The sequence below is a fragment of the Pinus tabuliformis genome, chromosome 4_2 (genome assembly GCF_031772625.1).
Source record: "Pinus tabuliformis cultivar Carrire ecotype Pingquan chromosome 4_2, CPIR1, whole genome shotgun sequence".
Taxonomy (NCBI): Eukaryota; Viridiplantae; Streptophyta; class Pinopsida; order Pinales; family Pinaceae; genus Pinus; species Pinus tabuliformis.
In genome coordinates this window covers 499,497,213-499,513,422 of record NC_142304.1, presented here as the reverse complement: position 1 = coordinate 499,513,422, position 16,210 = coordinate 499,497,213, and the positions used below count along the sequence as shown (strand labels likewise).

The window sequence follows — 16,210 nt, the reverse complement described above, 5'->3', positions numbered from 1 at the left end:
CTGCTGATATAAATCAGATTTATTGTACTATTTCTCTTTGTTGAATTATTGAAGATAAAAGAAGATTTGATCAAAGGGTTTCCCCATGCATTGTGGGGTTTGTCCCTGGCTAGCCACCACATCTTGTGTCTCTTGTCTTGGCTTGTTTTCTGTCGATCGTTTAATGTTCTATCTGAACTTTACTTTATGTACATGTGATTGCTAACCTGTGGAATATAATAAGAAAAAGAAGCAAATTGTTATAAGCATAGAACATACCATAACTTAACACCACTTGCTCACATGGATAACGATCCCGCTGGGCGGTTATATTTGGCGGTTTAGGATTGTTATACAATTTATAATGTTGTATGTTCATTACATAAGGCCGATGGTTTATACATAGGGTTTTATGTATTGTTTTGAATTGTTTTAATACATAGAAATGTTGTAATATGGCCCGATAGGTTAGAACATAGGTTTAGGTTTTGATTTATATTTATAATACATGGTTTGTATTGCCATATGGTCAGATAGGTTAGGACTTAGGGTAAGGTATGGTGTAGACTTAGGTTTATGTGTATTAGGGTTTTAGGTCTTTAGGTTATGTTTTTGTCCTTACATCGGAAAGAAACCATTTACATCATTTGTCACAAAGTGGCATTCACCCACACACATATGTTCTACAACAAGTTGCATTTGCGATCACATGACGACAAATCCACGTCGACACCAATTCCTGCGAGGTGAATGGTCAACCCATATTGACGACCCAAATCCTGGTAGAACTAATGACAACCATATGTCGACAGCCAGGTACAAAACCATATCAACTGAACACCATGAAAACCCATAAATATCACCTCGATAACCTGAACCATAATCAACACTGTCGAAACTGAACGACACCGGACTGAATTGCTGACGATGACACTATACACTGACGATGAACCTTTGTAACTGATCTGATAAGATCCTCTTGGATCACTAGTTAAGAGGGAGTGTTGACGAAGGTGTAACCAGGTTCGGTCTTCATAATGACACATTCCATTGTAAATGATGTAAATTATATCTAGCAAAATATTTTGAAAATTTGAGTCATGGGTTTCATACTCAAAATTTGTTTGTAGTAGCTCCCATTGAGAGCTCTAGCATAGGTGATAGGTTTGTGTCATTAATGTAACTAATTACACTTGTAAAGCATATAGTTTGTGTCTCCAAGTTCAAGGGCAGTACCACGTGGAATGTCTCCTGCAAGTTCAAATAAAAAAATTGTTACGTTTAGGTATGTTTTACACTGAGAGAAAATTTACTTCAATTTTCCATATTAGCTCAATATCTATTCCAAATTAGCAATCACATTTAGCATGATAGTAAAATGTAGATAGAACATAAACATAAATCGCAAAAAACAAGCCAAGACAAGAGGACACAAGATGTGGCGCTAGCCATGGACAAACCCCAATGTGGGGAAACCCTTGATCAATTCTTCTTATGTTCTTCAATAGTTCAACAAAGAAAGAGATAGTACATATACATCAAAAGTCAACATTTTGACTTATCAAAATAAGAGCAGAGATCTTCACTAAGAAGATACCACATGAGGTAGCTGATCTGAATTCAGGTGAAGGCATACTGCTTCAACTGATTTTCCAAGGTGATTCCATCACCATGTTGCACCCATCACAGAGTTGTTCTCATCACTGTGTTGCATCTCAACATGCTACACCACTGTCACTGTGCACTATGCTGCACCATTTATCATGCTGCACTATGTTGCACCACTGTCACTGTGCACTACGTTGCACCATTCATCATGCTACACTATGCCGCACCACTGTCACTATGCACTATGTTGCACCATTCACTATGTTGCACTTATCACCATGTTGCACTATAGGATTGCTTATGAACACATCTCCTAAAAAGGTCTCCACTGCTGCCTATGCCCTGTGGCCTAGCGCAGCAGTGAACTGCAAATAGGTCTCTCCATACAATGATGCTTCCCATACAGAGAAGCAATGTGAGTTGATGTCATATCCTAAAGAAAACCAAAGCATCTTGATGCCAATCATATTATAGAGAAACAAAGTGTATCGATCAAGAGAAACAAAGAATACATATTGTGGATCGTGATACATCAAGTTGTCTGCCACGTCTAGTATATCATGTCACTGGGGAGACTACCCTGTCATGGATACTATGTTTGCCATGTCATATAATATATATATTGTCTGCCATACCAAAATCCCGTCAGCCATACCATGTATATACATGTTGTTCACTATCTGCCATGTCAAAGCACTGCCTTCCATATCATGTATATACATGTTGTTTTCCATACCATGACATTGTCTGCCATGTCAAAGAAACATTGTCTACCATATGTTGTTTGCCATACCATGCCATACACAGTGTGGTGATAATATATAATGCAAACAGAGTGCAATGCGAGTTTATACAATGAGTGCGATGTTAATTACAAATCACAGAGTATACCATACATGTATTACAGTGTGTTGTAATTACATACGTTCTACGGAAATTTGATGCTAGCGTGACTGTGCTTTTCAGCGAGTCATCGATTATTCCATATGCAGGCCAGAGATTATGACATACACGGATATACCTTATGCGAACTAGAGATCATAATGAACTCGATCATACCATATGCGAAAAGGGATTGCGGTCATACCATATGTTAACAGAGATGCGACAGCGTTTGATACAGAGTTATTAAGCCACCTGCGAACTTCTATATTCCACGAACTAGTAGATATGCAAACCAATCAATGGAACACAAATTGCGTTTAGGGCTTGAGCTCCCTTCTAAGACTACGGCCAGATCCTTCTTTTCTCTGTAGCTAGTGCATGGCTATACCTTCTCTAAGACAGTGTCTATAGGGCTGGCTTCATTCACTGTAATATAGGGCAGCGTAGGCACTGTAGAAGACCTTTTCTCTTCCTCGCCTAGGGCTTATCCCTGACTGTAATTAGGGCTTTCCATGAAAGCATTAGGGCATCATTAGGCCAACGTATTCTCTTAGGGTCTTCTCCTTCCACCAAAACCCAAACGAGTGGAGAAGAAGATCACAAGAGATGAATGACTAAATGACTTGAAGGCCACCTCTATTTATAGTAAAACGTTGAGCACAAGTGGGGGCAATTTGGTTGCTTGTCAACCTTGACGAATTGTCCCATAACACAAATAAATTAATATCTCCATGAATACATGTCAGAATCGGACGATCTTTAGATCAATCCCACACCTCTCGACGAAAGGAATCCAAGAAAAATATCAGCTGCCATGAATAAGTAGATCCACATGGAGTTTGGCCCTAGTTGCCAATTTTAACAAAAATGGCTAGTAAAAGTATCCTCCAAGCGAAGATCAAAATGACATTGTAATTTCGGCAAAAATGTGTTATATTCATGTCGGCTAAATCATTATGTAAAGTCGGCCTAAAGACAAGTCATGTCGGCCTAATAAGCTGTTAGGATATTCCGACACATAGGAAATAGTTAAGTATAACTTGGTCTAGTATAGAGTTAGGTAAAGTGTGTTTCTTTACTATGTACATTTTGTAACTTACAATCCGACGGTCACGATATGTAGTGATCCAACAGTTCATTCTCTCCTCGGTATTACCGACACTTGATCCGTGGCTTAACACCTGATTGGTCCATGATCTCTATTTAAAGAGCATGGAGGGTCATTTGTAGGTTAACCGTCCATGAGAGAAGCTTATGTAGATTTTCATTCTTTTATTAATGAATTGCCTGAAGTGGCCACGCTGGCTCAGGCCGTGCACTGTTTCCCTCTTTGAGGGTTTTAACCACGTCAAAAGTACTGGTGTATTGATCTGTGATCTGTTTGTGAGCGGTGTCCTTTGGTGTTCTGTCTAAGGAACTTACCCTGTAAATTCCTACATGGTATCAGAGCTATTTGAGGGCCGCGTCCGTTGGTGATCCAAATCTGAAGCTGGTAGAACTGCATCCGACTTTCGTTTCCTAGATCTACTGTTTCTGACTACTTTCGGGCCGAGAGGACTGCTCTATTGCGTTGGGAGCATCTGTTCCAGTGAGGAACCCTTTTCGTTTCACGCGAAAAGGTTTCCGGTAGCCCTAGCTACGTCATTTTTAAGATCTAGAGGTATACAATGTTTATTTGCAGTTTACAGTTATTTTCTCTCTGTTTATTTTGGTTTCGGTTTATTTAGCTTTTTGTATTTTTTATTACCAGATCTATACCTTTCATTTCTGCGTATTCTCTTTGCCCCGCGACTATGTGCGATCTGGGAAAATCAGAAACAGAAAGGAAGGTTTTTTTCTCATGCGTATGCTCTTTTCCGCTGCTCCTTAGTGTGATCTCGAAAAATCAGAAACATAGAGGAAAATATTTAGTTTCTGGCTAAAGCTAACTTCAAGCCGTAAGGTTTATTTTTTTTTGTATGTCTGTGTTGGGTTTTGTGTTTTTTGTTTTGTAGGGAAAAAGAGCTTTCTCAAAGCAAGCACGCAACCCAAAGCTTCAACCCACCCCTCTCTCTCTCTCTCAAACTTTTTGTTTAGCTCACTTGGTCCAAAGCTAATTTATGAGAGTAGAGGTCTTGAGTTCAAGCCTCCTTTTTGTGGGGGCGGATTTTTCATTTCTGCACATTCCCGCACTTCGTCGGCATCTTCATCAAATTTTCTTCAAAAAGCCATAACTTCTTCATCTGAAAGCCGTTTTCAGAGCCGTTTTTTTTGAACCAGCCTAATTTTTCGAGATCTTTCCATTGGAACACTTAGTTTCAGCATCTATAGCTTCAATTTCTATTAAAATGGAAAGTCCATGCCAAGTCATTCTTGACAGCACCAACTACTTTCAATGGTGGTCCTACATTGTGGATTTACTTAGAAGTAAAGGTCTCTACAGAATAGTCTCAGGCCAAGAAACCAAACCGAAAGATGAAGATAAGGCAGCTAAATGGGAAAATAGGCAAGATCAAGCACGTGGGTTGATAGGGATGTCTATTTCTCCAGATCTTGGATTCCATATTGCAGAACTTGATACTCCTGAAGAAGCAATGAAACAGATCACTAAAGTTTTTGGAAGTAAAAATGAACTTAAAGCCCATCAACTTGAAAATGAGTTGCTTACATTGGACCCCAATAATTTTTCTTGAATTGAAGATTTTTTGTCCAAGTTCAAGACCCTTAGACTTCTCTTGGAAGGTGTTAAGGTTAAGAAAGAAGATAGTAGCCTTATCTACTCCATTCTTACTAAGTTGGGACCAGCGTATTCTGTTTTTGTTTCCACCTTCCATTCTACAAGAGAAGCCTTCATTTCTCAAGGACAAGCCTACAAGTCCCCTTCCTTTGATTCCTTTTGTGATTCTTTAATAAGAGAACAATAAAAACTCTTACACCTTGGTCTTCTTCATCTTGGAAACTCTTCTAAGAAAGCGTTAGCCGCCCAGCAGCAACCAAATTCAAAGAATCCTAAAAAGTTGTATCCTAAAAGGAATGGTCCTAAACCAAACAAGGGTCCTAAGCAATTTCAGCCTCAAAATGAAAAATCATTTCAACAAAATGATAAGACAAATAAAAACAAAGGGAAGAAGACTGATAGACATTGCAACTTTTGTAATCGAGATGGCCACTTAGAATCCAAATGCTTTAAGAAGATGGAAGCCTTGGAAGCAGCAATGAAGAAGCATAATATCCATTTGGAGCACTCTTCAACTTCAACTTCATCTTCAGGAATGGCACTTTCTGCATGTGGTTGTCAAGCATCTCGGTCTGGCTATGCACTAAATGTATCTTCTTCTTCTCATTCTCATGAGTGGCTCATTGATTCTGGAGCTTCTTATCACATGGCCAAAAACAAAGCCATGTTTTCTTCTTTAAATGATTGTACCACCAAAAATATATATGTTGGTGATGATAGATCTCTTAGTGTTGTAGGGACTGGAACTGTTCATATAGACAATGGTAAATTTAATGATGTATTATGTGTTCCAACCTTATCCTGCAACCTTCTATCTGTATATCAGATAACTCATTCAGGTGAAGGTAAAATCGTCGAATTTTCACCTCACGATGTTGTAATTAAGGACCTAAGAGATCCTACACAGATTTTAGCTACTGCCATTGCTGATGATTCTACAAGGTTGTATAAGTTTCACAACTTTGGGTCATCAAATCTTCCCTCGGTATTTGTTGCTCATAATGATGAAGTGAGCAAACTTTGGCATGAGCGATTTGGTCACTTAAACTATCACTCTCTTTAGAATCTATGTAAAGAAAATATGGTGACAGGTCTTCCAATGGTATCTTGCAGAGATGGTGTTTGTTCCGGACATGTACTCGAAAAACATCATCGGGACAGTTTTGAAAAACGTGCCTCTTGGCACGCCTCAGCCCCTTTACAGCTCGTGCATAGTGATTTATGTGGTCCACTTCCAGTTGTTTCATTCTCTGGCTACAAGTATTTCTTAACTTTCATTGATGATTTCTCCAGACACACTTGGGTATACTTCTTAAAACTCAAGAGTGAAGTATTTAACATGTTCTTGGCCTTTAAGGCCTTTGTTGAAAAACAATCTGGACATCAAATTCTTAAGCTAAGATCTGATAATGGCGGAGAATATGTTAACAACAAATTCATCAACTTTTGCACTAAGAATGGAATTCAAATGCAACATACTGTTCCATATACTCCACAACAAAATGGTGTAGCTGAAAGGAAGAATCGCACCTTAAAGGAAATGGCTAATTGTATGCTTCAATCTAAAGGACTTAGCCTTAATTATCGGGCAGAAGCAATTAACTGTGCAAATTACATAATAAATCGCACTCCTACTAAGGTTTTAAAGAATATCACTCCAGAAGAAGCATGGAGCTCAATTAAACCAGATTTAAGTCACTTTCGTGTTTTTGGAAGTGAAGCATGGGCCCATATTCCAGATGAGAAACATAAAGCTTTAGAACCTAAGAGTGAAAAGTGTATTTTTGTTGGATATTCTGAAAATGTCAAAGGATATAGACTTATTCCACTTAAGTCCAAAAATGTTATCATTAGAAGAGATGTAAAGTTTGCTGAAAATATATCGGCCTACGAGCCTAGTTCAACAGATGTGCCACCTCTCCCTATCTCTTCTACTTTTGAAAATATTTCTTCTTCAAATGATGAAAGCGAGGATGAAAATCCTCCCCCACCTTCTCAGGATCCTCCTTCAGCTCCTCAGCTTCCAAAATGGGTCCGTGCTACTCGGGATGCAGCAGGTGATCTTGTCGGTGATCCTACAGATCAGCGACGTACACGTTCTCAGTTTGATAGAGCCTCTTCTTTACTGGCTCAAGCTTCAGTGAATTATGATCCTGACACCTTTGCAAAAGCTTCAGGCCATCCAGATTGGGAAGCAGCTATGAATGAAGAATATCATTCATTATTGGCAAATGGTACATGGGATCTTGTTCCTCTACCAAAGGGACGAAAACTTGTTAGATGCAAATGGGTTTACAAAACCAAGTATGGACCAGATGGGAAAGTTGATAAACATAAAGCTCGTCTTGTTGCTAAGGGTTTTTCACAAGTTGAAGGCATTGACTACACTGAAACCTTCTCCCCTGTTGCCAAAATGAACTCTATCCGCCTTGTTCTTTCCCTTGCTGCCTCTTTCAAATGGGAAGTCCATCAGATGGATGTTAAATCTGCCTTCTTGCATGGGGACTGGCATGAAGAAATCTATATGGAACAACCTATTGGCTTTATACAAACAGACTCCAGCCTTGTATGTCGGCTTAAGAAATCCCTTTATGGTCTCAAGCAAGCTCCTTGAGCTTGGTATGCCAAAATGGATAAATTTCTTTTAGAAAATGGCTTTTCTAGGTGTCATTCTGACAATACTGTCTACACCAAGAAAGTGGGCAAGTCTCTTATCATTCTTGTTCTTTATGTTGATGATCTTATCCTGACTAGTAGTGATCCCAACCTTATAAACCATGTGAAGTCTAGCCTTAAAAGGAAGTTTGAAATGACAGACTTAGGACACTTACATTATTTTCTTGGTCTTCAAGTCTTGCAATCCAAGGAAGGTATTTCCCTTTCCCAGTCCAAGTATGCCTGTGATATTCTACGCCATTTTCACATGGAAGACTGTAAGCCAGCCCCTTCTCCCTTTCAGTCTGGAGTCAAACTTTCAGTCACTTGTACTTCTCCTGAAGTTGATGCTACCTTATACCGTCAACTTGTAGGAAAACTTTTTTATCTAACCCATACTCGTCCTGACCTTTCCTTTGTTGTTGGCCTTGTTGCTCGGTTTATGCAAAACCCACATGAAAATCATTGGAAAGCAACTAAAAGAATACTTCGTTATGTTCGAGGTACAGTTCAGTTTGGGATTCATTACAGTGCCGAAGCAGCTCCTCTATTGGTTGGTTTCACTGATTCCGATTGGGTTGGTGACCCTGATGATCGGAAGTCTACTGCAGGTTATGTGTTCACTCTTGGTTCAGGACCTATTACATGGGCTTGCAAGAAACAAGGTGCCATTTCTCTTTCTTCAACAAAAGCAGAGTATCATGGTGCCATAGAAGCTAGTAAGGAAGCCTTGTGGCTTCGTCAGATCTTGTCAGAGTTTGGCTTTCAGCAGCAGCATCCGACTACACTTTGGTGTGATAATCAAAGTGCCATTCAACTATGCAAAGATCCAATCCAACATCAGCGCAGCAAACACATTGAATTGCACATGCACTTCATCAGAAAGCTCCTTCACGACCATGTTCTTGAAGTGCAATATTGTTCAACAGATGATCAAGTTGCAGACATCTTTACAAAGGCTCTCACAGAGGCGAAGTTCACTAAACTTCGATTTATGGTTGGAGTTCAGGAAGTTGTCACTAAGGGGGGATAGGCTATAGTGCCTCCTTCCTTCTCCTATTGTGTCATATTTGTAAATCCTTCAATCCTATCCCAAGTTGTTCTTAAGGGGGGATGTTAGGATATTCCGACACATAGGAAATAGTTAAGTATAACTTGGTCTAGTATAGAGTTAGGTAAAGTGTGTTTCTTTACTATGTACATTTTGTAACTTACAATCCGATAGTCACGATATGTAGTGATCCGATGGTTCATTCTCTCCTCGGTATTACCGACACTTGATCCGTGGCTTAACACCCGATTGGTCCATGATCTCTATTTAAAGAGCATGGAGGGTCATTTGTAGGTTAACCGTCCATGAGAGAAGCTTATGTAAATTTTCATTCTTTTATTAATAAATTGTCTGAAGTGGCCACGTTGGCTCAGGCCGTTGACTATTTCCCTCTTTGACGGTTTTAACCACGTCAAAAGTACTGGTGTATTGATCTATGATCTGAGCGGTGTCCTTTGGTGTTCTGTCTGAGGAACTTACCCTGTAAATTCCTACATAAGCAGCATTAAGAAGACTATAAATAAGGGCCTATCCTCCCTCATTTGAACACACTCACAACACATCAATTTGGTCTGCCCCCTATGCGAAGAAGTCTGCCTAAGGGTGCGAAGAAAGGGTCAACACAAGGAGCTGCAGGTCAACAAGAAGAAGGTCTGTTCTGCCATCTATAACCACAGGAATTCTGTCCACATGTGCGAGGCTAGGGCATCATCCTATGTGCTCTCATCATCAAGGAAAGAGTTCGATCTTGGGTCCATTTGAAGGGCAGATTTGTTTGAAGAGCAGAGACAAGTAGAGCGAAGGTTTAGGAGGGCTAGAAGAGCCCTAAACCTCTCACACATGCGAAGGAACAGGTCACAATTAGGGCTGCATTACAGTCCTAGGTCATCTTCATGATAAGGGTTGATTTGAGGCCTAAAGAGTTCGGTTGTTGGTCTAGAAGGAAGCTCCAAGCATAGCGAGGCAAGGAGGAGGCTACAAGATCAAGTAGCTCACTCACACGTGGGAAGACAGTGACATCTTCAGGTCTGCTGCAAGGGTTGCTGATCAGTCCACATCAAGGAAGCTGATCATCTTGTTTCAAGGCAAGCGTTGAGGACAACAGCTGGACAAGTGAAGCTTGGAGGAAGGAGGAAGGAAGAGGGAAGCTAATTCATCCATCTATAGTTGCAGATCTGATCCATGGAACAGCAGGTCAGAGGACAGCAGTAGCAGAAGGTTCTAGCCTTGATCTTGGAGACACTTTGGTCAAAGGGTCTTTGTATGGGTCTTGGAAATTTTGTCAAGCGAAGATTCTATAAGAAGAATTACCATGGGTTTTCCTCTCAGGTTGGAGAGGTTTTTCCCTGGCTGCTGCCTATATCTTGTGTTATTGTTCTTTTGTTTATTATGCATGATAGCTGGTTGATGAAGTTAATAAACATACACATATGAAAAGATCTTGCTTAAGGAAAAAGATACAAATACTTCACAAGCAGTTATCTAAGATAGAGAAATCATTATCATATCAAGCCCTTAGATTTCTCAGCAAGTCATACCTTCGGGGTTGGAAGGCCTACCTTCAAACATATGATCATCACAGATGGGCAAGGGTGCATAATGGCTGGCTCAAATGGTCGAGATGATGGCACATCGAGCTATCTGGTGGCTGCAAGGGGCTGTTGGCTGCTGCCTGAAGACAATGTAAGAGAAAAAATTCTCCTTTGGGTGTCACCCACAGGTGGTGGGTAACAGGTTTCATTAATATTTTAAGCCTTTGAAATTGATTTGACATACTAGAACACAACACACCTCTGATAAATGTGTTTTAGCATATGTAATTAGTATTCATGACTGTTGATATCAATATCCCTTATGGGGATGGTCTAGAGAATTGGTAGAGAACCACAGAGTATTAATAAAGGTAAACAGGAATCCTATAACAGAGTTTAATAATTATCAACTAATGGAGCATCAGACGGGAATGTGCAAAACTACAAGATAAAAATTGAGGTAGAGTAATAAAGCATGCTGAGTAAACAAGGACCCAATTTCAGTGTAGATGGCTTGTGTAGAAATCGACAAGAAACAAAGTGCACCAAAGGACTGAACAACACCAAGTTGGAAAAGAAAATGCATGGATGTGACACTGCAAGAATGTGCAAGGAGATGGATAAGTGCACAGGGACCACTGCACAGAGTGATAGAGAAGTTGGAAACAAGAATTGTGCAGAGTGATAGAGAAGTTGGAAACAAGCAGTGTGCAGGTCTGAGAAACATAGACAGGATAAAGTGATGGAGAAGTCACAAACAAGCAACACAACTCTGACAGCACACACTTGGAATCCAAGATGAAGCGAGCAGTTACAGAGTGAAAAGTAATGTGAGATTGGAAGATGAACAGGCATGCAGAACTAAATTAATACAAAAGACAGGAAGCTGAAGAAACATAGACACGGCAGTTGAAGACCAACAATAAGAAAAGAACACCAGATAAATAAATAGCATAGACTGTAGAGTCAAGAGGGTGAGAAGGATAAGAGAAAAGAGGAGAGGATAGGCAAGCAACCAAAGGTAAGATGAGAGCGAGCAAGAGTGCATAACGCGGGTTTTCTCAATGACATATTGAAAAGTGTAACCTACGTCCTTATGGTGTACTCTGCCATGCCATCTAAAGGAAGGTCAATTTTGCCAATGTCTGTATTATGTAGTTTTGAATAGTTTGTGTTCTAATTTTGTTCACCACATGTTTGTTTTAGCACATTGTTTGCAGGTTGCTACATACAAAGAGAATTGGTCTACAACGTTTCTGACCATGCCATCAACCCTACAAACAAGGGATTAACCTTTTCGATAATTTAAATAATAAACTCAAGACAATGATATGAAGCAGCGGAATTGGTATAATGATAGCACACAGAAATTAACACAAAGAAACAATGGATGCATGCAGAAACCAAGTAAAACAAAACTGTACAGATAATAGTCTGTTGCAAACTGCATAACTGTCTGATCCACAATATATAGAAGATGGTATTTCTGTTCATATTTGTCGTTTCATAACCTAGATAGCAGAAAACCTATACATCACTTACATTATTGAAGGCAAACCCTCATGCAGTAAATACTGTGTTTCTACCTTGCTATAACCCAACCAAGGAAATATATATGTTTGACTGCAATTTGCTGAGTGGATGGGGTATTTCACATATGGAGAAGCTATTATAAAATCGTGAGCATTCTTTGCAGAAGGGGGACATTGAACCAGATTATCTGAGGTCATTGATCTGGCAGAAAGGGCAGGGTGAAACATAAGCACATTATTCTATCACTATTTGAGAATGACAATTGACGATCTAAGTAATCTTATATTGGGCTGCATATGATGGCTAATAAGGTTATAAAAGTGATTGAATAATAAACAATATACATGGATTTTGAGAGAATCCAAACTTTATTCCCTCTTCAAACGAACCACAATTTTCTCACAGATTCCAGACACCGAAGATTTTTGAAATACACAATGATATTTTGACCTTCATGACAAGTTCATATGGCCTTTTTCAATTTAAAGTTTAGGTCAACTAACAGCTTTCGATTAAATTAAATATCTGAAGAATTCAGGTAGACAGTTCAATCGTTTTAAGTTGAAAATATAAAAAGAGCTGATTCAACTGAAAATATCTTAACTGGAATCAGATAATCACAAATAAGATGAGAAGTTATTGAAACTGAAATGAAAGAAAACATTACAAACCTGCAACTTTTAGGGATAGAAAGTACTGCTGATTTTGTATCAGTAAGTAACCGATCCATTAAACTCTCTTTTGTCACACGGTATAACACATTCCCTACAAATGCAAGAAAACGATGGAGAATAATTAAGTTCAGAAAACGTTTGTTATGGTTTACACTTCCATGCTTTAGCATTGTCTAAAAACCAGAACAACAATAGTATGAACATCTCAAAATGACAACAAAATCTCCTCGATTGAAAATGCTTAGCAAGCGATGGGTTTATCCTTGCAATGCAGCCGTTATGATGACTGCTTGTGAATGTTCAGTCTTATTTCTTATAATATGTAAGAAGATCAGTCTCTACGTGAAGAAGCATCTATTCAGCTTCTCCTAGGTACTATCGTATCTTATCTCCTTTAAGGAAGAACTATCGTGAAAAAGCATATGAGGAATATCAAAGATTCTGAAGCATATATATGATGCTAGTTCTGCGAAGTTTCTGTTCCTGTGGAGATACAATGCAAGTCTTGATAACTCGAGCTCTTGTGGACATTTCCTCAGTTATGCAAAGGATCCAAACTCCTGTAATATGCAAGGTCTCTATAGCTTTAGTTGTGACAAGAAAAGAATCTGTGGTAACCATAGACAGAAGATCCGAACCTGTGGTTGCATTTGTAAATAATTTATGGTGGTGAAGATTAGAAGAAGTTTTACTAAGGAATCTAGGCCGAGACCTAGAAAAGAGATCTATGTTATGAGATCAAAAGAAAAAATGAAATTACTCGTTTCTGAAAAGGTATCCGAATCATCTATCACTGAGATATAATCTGGTTAAAATGCCCTCGCTCAAAAGGAAGAAGCTCGTTATAGATATTCCCAAGACAGTTCATTGTATATGCATCTCTGAAGCATGACCAGAATAAAATAAAAATTTCAGAAGTATAAAAATTATTCAAAACTATAATGCAAGGCACAAGAGAGACATTATGATGCAAGTTACCATAAAACAACGCGAGTCTTGATAACTCGAGCTTTTGTGGGCATTTCCTACGGTATGCAAAGGATCCAAAGTCCTGTAATATGCAAAGTCTCTATAGCTTTAGTTGTGACAAGAAAAGAATTTGTGGTAACCATAGATAGAAGATCCAAACCTGTGGTTGCATTTGTAAATAATTTATGGTGGTGAAAAATTATAAGAAGTTTTACAAAGGAATCTAGGCTGAGACCTAGAAAAGAGATATATGTTATTGTTGAAATTTCTAATTCTAACACATTAGAAATTCTTCTTGCATTATCTAGTTTATTTCACCTACTTGTTTATTCCTTAACAAGTTATTTAACCATATAAATACTGAAAATAAACACAAATGCAATCTCAAGTCATACGCAAATCATCAACTGAAATAATAGACAAACAAACAAGGGAAACCGTTATTTTTGGACAATTGTCCCCGGAAAAACCCAACTTGGGAAAACCGGCGTAGCAGTTCTGAGGGTTTTATTATTAAGTAGCTTTCTTGAGTACAACTAGGGTGCCAAACTAGCTCACCCAACAGAGATTTCTATTTGGCGGTAATACCTCTCTTTGGAAGCATATATTCAGCAAGTTTGCCCCACGAAAATCCTTCCAGTGCTTCTCCAAGGCTCTGCGTCAGCCCTGCTAGCCTCTACGTAGCTCTGGAACCTCCTGCGTCAGCGCCCTGCCTCTTTGCATCAGCTCTCTGGCCCTTTGCGCCACCCATGCAGGCCCTGCTAGCCTCTGCGCGGTCTCTCTGGCCTTTTGCGTGGCTCCTACTGGCTTTGCTTAGCCTCCTCAATCACTGCGTTGGCCCTCTGGCACTATCTCTGCCTCTCTGCTATGTACTCACTACCCCTCACTGCAACTCAGATCACTTGTTCGAATTTTCTCAGCAAACCCTGCTCCAGAAAATCGAACTGACTGATCAATCTTGGTATATCTCCAACTGACCCTCAAGCCTCCTCTTATACTTTTCTTGTTGAGTCTTCAATGGCCGAGATTAAGTCTCTAATTAATGGCTAAGATTAGATTTGGCTTGATCCATGTCATTTAGAACATTCTCACCCAGTTTTATATTAATACCCATTGATATTTTAATTTTCCTAAGTTTAAATTTAGGAACTCCATTAAAAATATTAATTATTTTAATATCTCTCTAACCGGGTGGAATTTCCCCAAACCATTTATGGGTCTTGGAGATCTCATGTGCTTTAGCCTCTCCACCAATTTTCATGGCTAGACCACATCCGATGCTACCACAAATCAACAGTTATGAGATCAAAAGAAAAAATGAAATTACTCGTCTCTTAAAAGGTATTTGAATTATCTATCGTTGATATATAATCTGGTTAAAATATCCTCGCTCAAAAGGAAGAATCTTGTTATAGATATTCCCAAGACAATTCATTGTATATGCATCTCTGAAGCATGACCAGAATAACATAAAAATTTCAGAAGTATAAAAATTATTCAAGAAAGACATTATGATGCAAGTTATCATAAAACAACAAGATATCTGAAGCTCTCTACAACACTGAAGTTTACAATATTCTCTGTAACTTTGGAGAAATCATACTTTTCCTAAACATATAAGAAGGGCCTACTATATCAATGAGGTCAACCTATCTGTGAAGTTTGTCAAAGAAGTCAACCCAAAAGGGATTTCCTTGTATCTCTGCCGAAAGAAAAGGACACATGTCAAAGACAAGATCTCCGAAGGGAAGGACGGGTGATGTTAAATATGGTATGTATATTCTTTGCAACTAATGAGCTATGCTAACTTTAGTACATATAATGTCAAGTCTCTTAGTTCATGAATGAGTTGCTCTCTTGTGTTAGAAAAGGGTTTGTCTAGATTGTTAGCACATCTAGTATTTCATTGCACGTGAAGAGCATGTCTTGTAATCAAAAAAATAAAATGGATAAAAGGCAAGTAAATAGTATCATTAAGCTTTTGCCCTTGTCTCTTTGTAACTAATCCAATAAAAAGGTTGATTTCTTTTGTAGGAGCTTGGGAATTTTTCCCATGGTAGCCCTTCTCTCCATTTAGAGGGAGAAACTTGGTGTGTGGATTGGCTAATCTTTTATATAGTCGCTCTAATTTTCTGATTTCATTTCATGCATGATTAATATAGCATTTTCATTCTTTCACCTAGCACATGTTTGATATTAGTTTACATTTTTCCATTTCCATTTACTTGCACAACTCACTCACAATACATGCAAGTTTTGTTTGAGCAAGCAAATATTTTATTGTGGCAAATTTAAACTATTTCACTTTGATTTACAAGTTCATGAGTATTGCTTCAAATATTATCATTCATGTTCATATGGCACTTTGGTCATTAATATTTCTTGAAATATTTTCTTGTGCTATTCCATTTTGAGCAAATTTAATTCATTGCAAGCAACACATTTAGAACTTGTGATTTTACATCTTTACATCAAGTTAATTATTCTTATTTCATTTTCATTTGAAAGTTATCCTCTCATTACACTTTCTTGGAGACACTAATGTTCACATGCATCTCATTTAGGCATCAATAGTGTTAATTTGCATCTCTAATTAATTTACCTCCAA

The 16,210-nt window shown here is 38.6% G+C and overlaps 1 protein-coding gene across 2 annotated transcripts in view; it reads right to left on the bottom strand.

Annotated features, from left to right (window-relative positions):
• Positions 1-16,210, bottom strand: part of LOC149170175 (putative uncharacterized protein YDL057W) — a 380,775-nt gene that overhangs the window by 75,619 nt on the left and 288,946 nt on the right. For both annotated transcript variants that reach the window (XM_089428932.1, XM_089428931.1), the window contains one exon: positions 12,631-12,724. In XM_089428932.1, the coding sequence (XP_089285058.1) occupies positions 12,631-12,724 (94 nt within the window). The remainder of the gene's footprint in view (positions 1-12,630; positions 12,725-16,210) is intronic.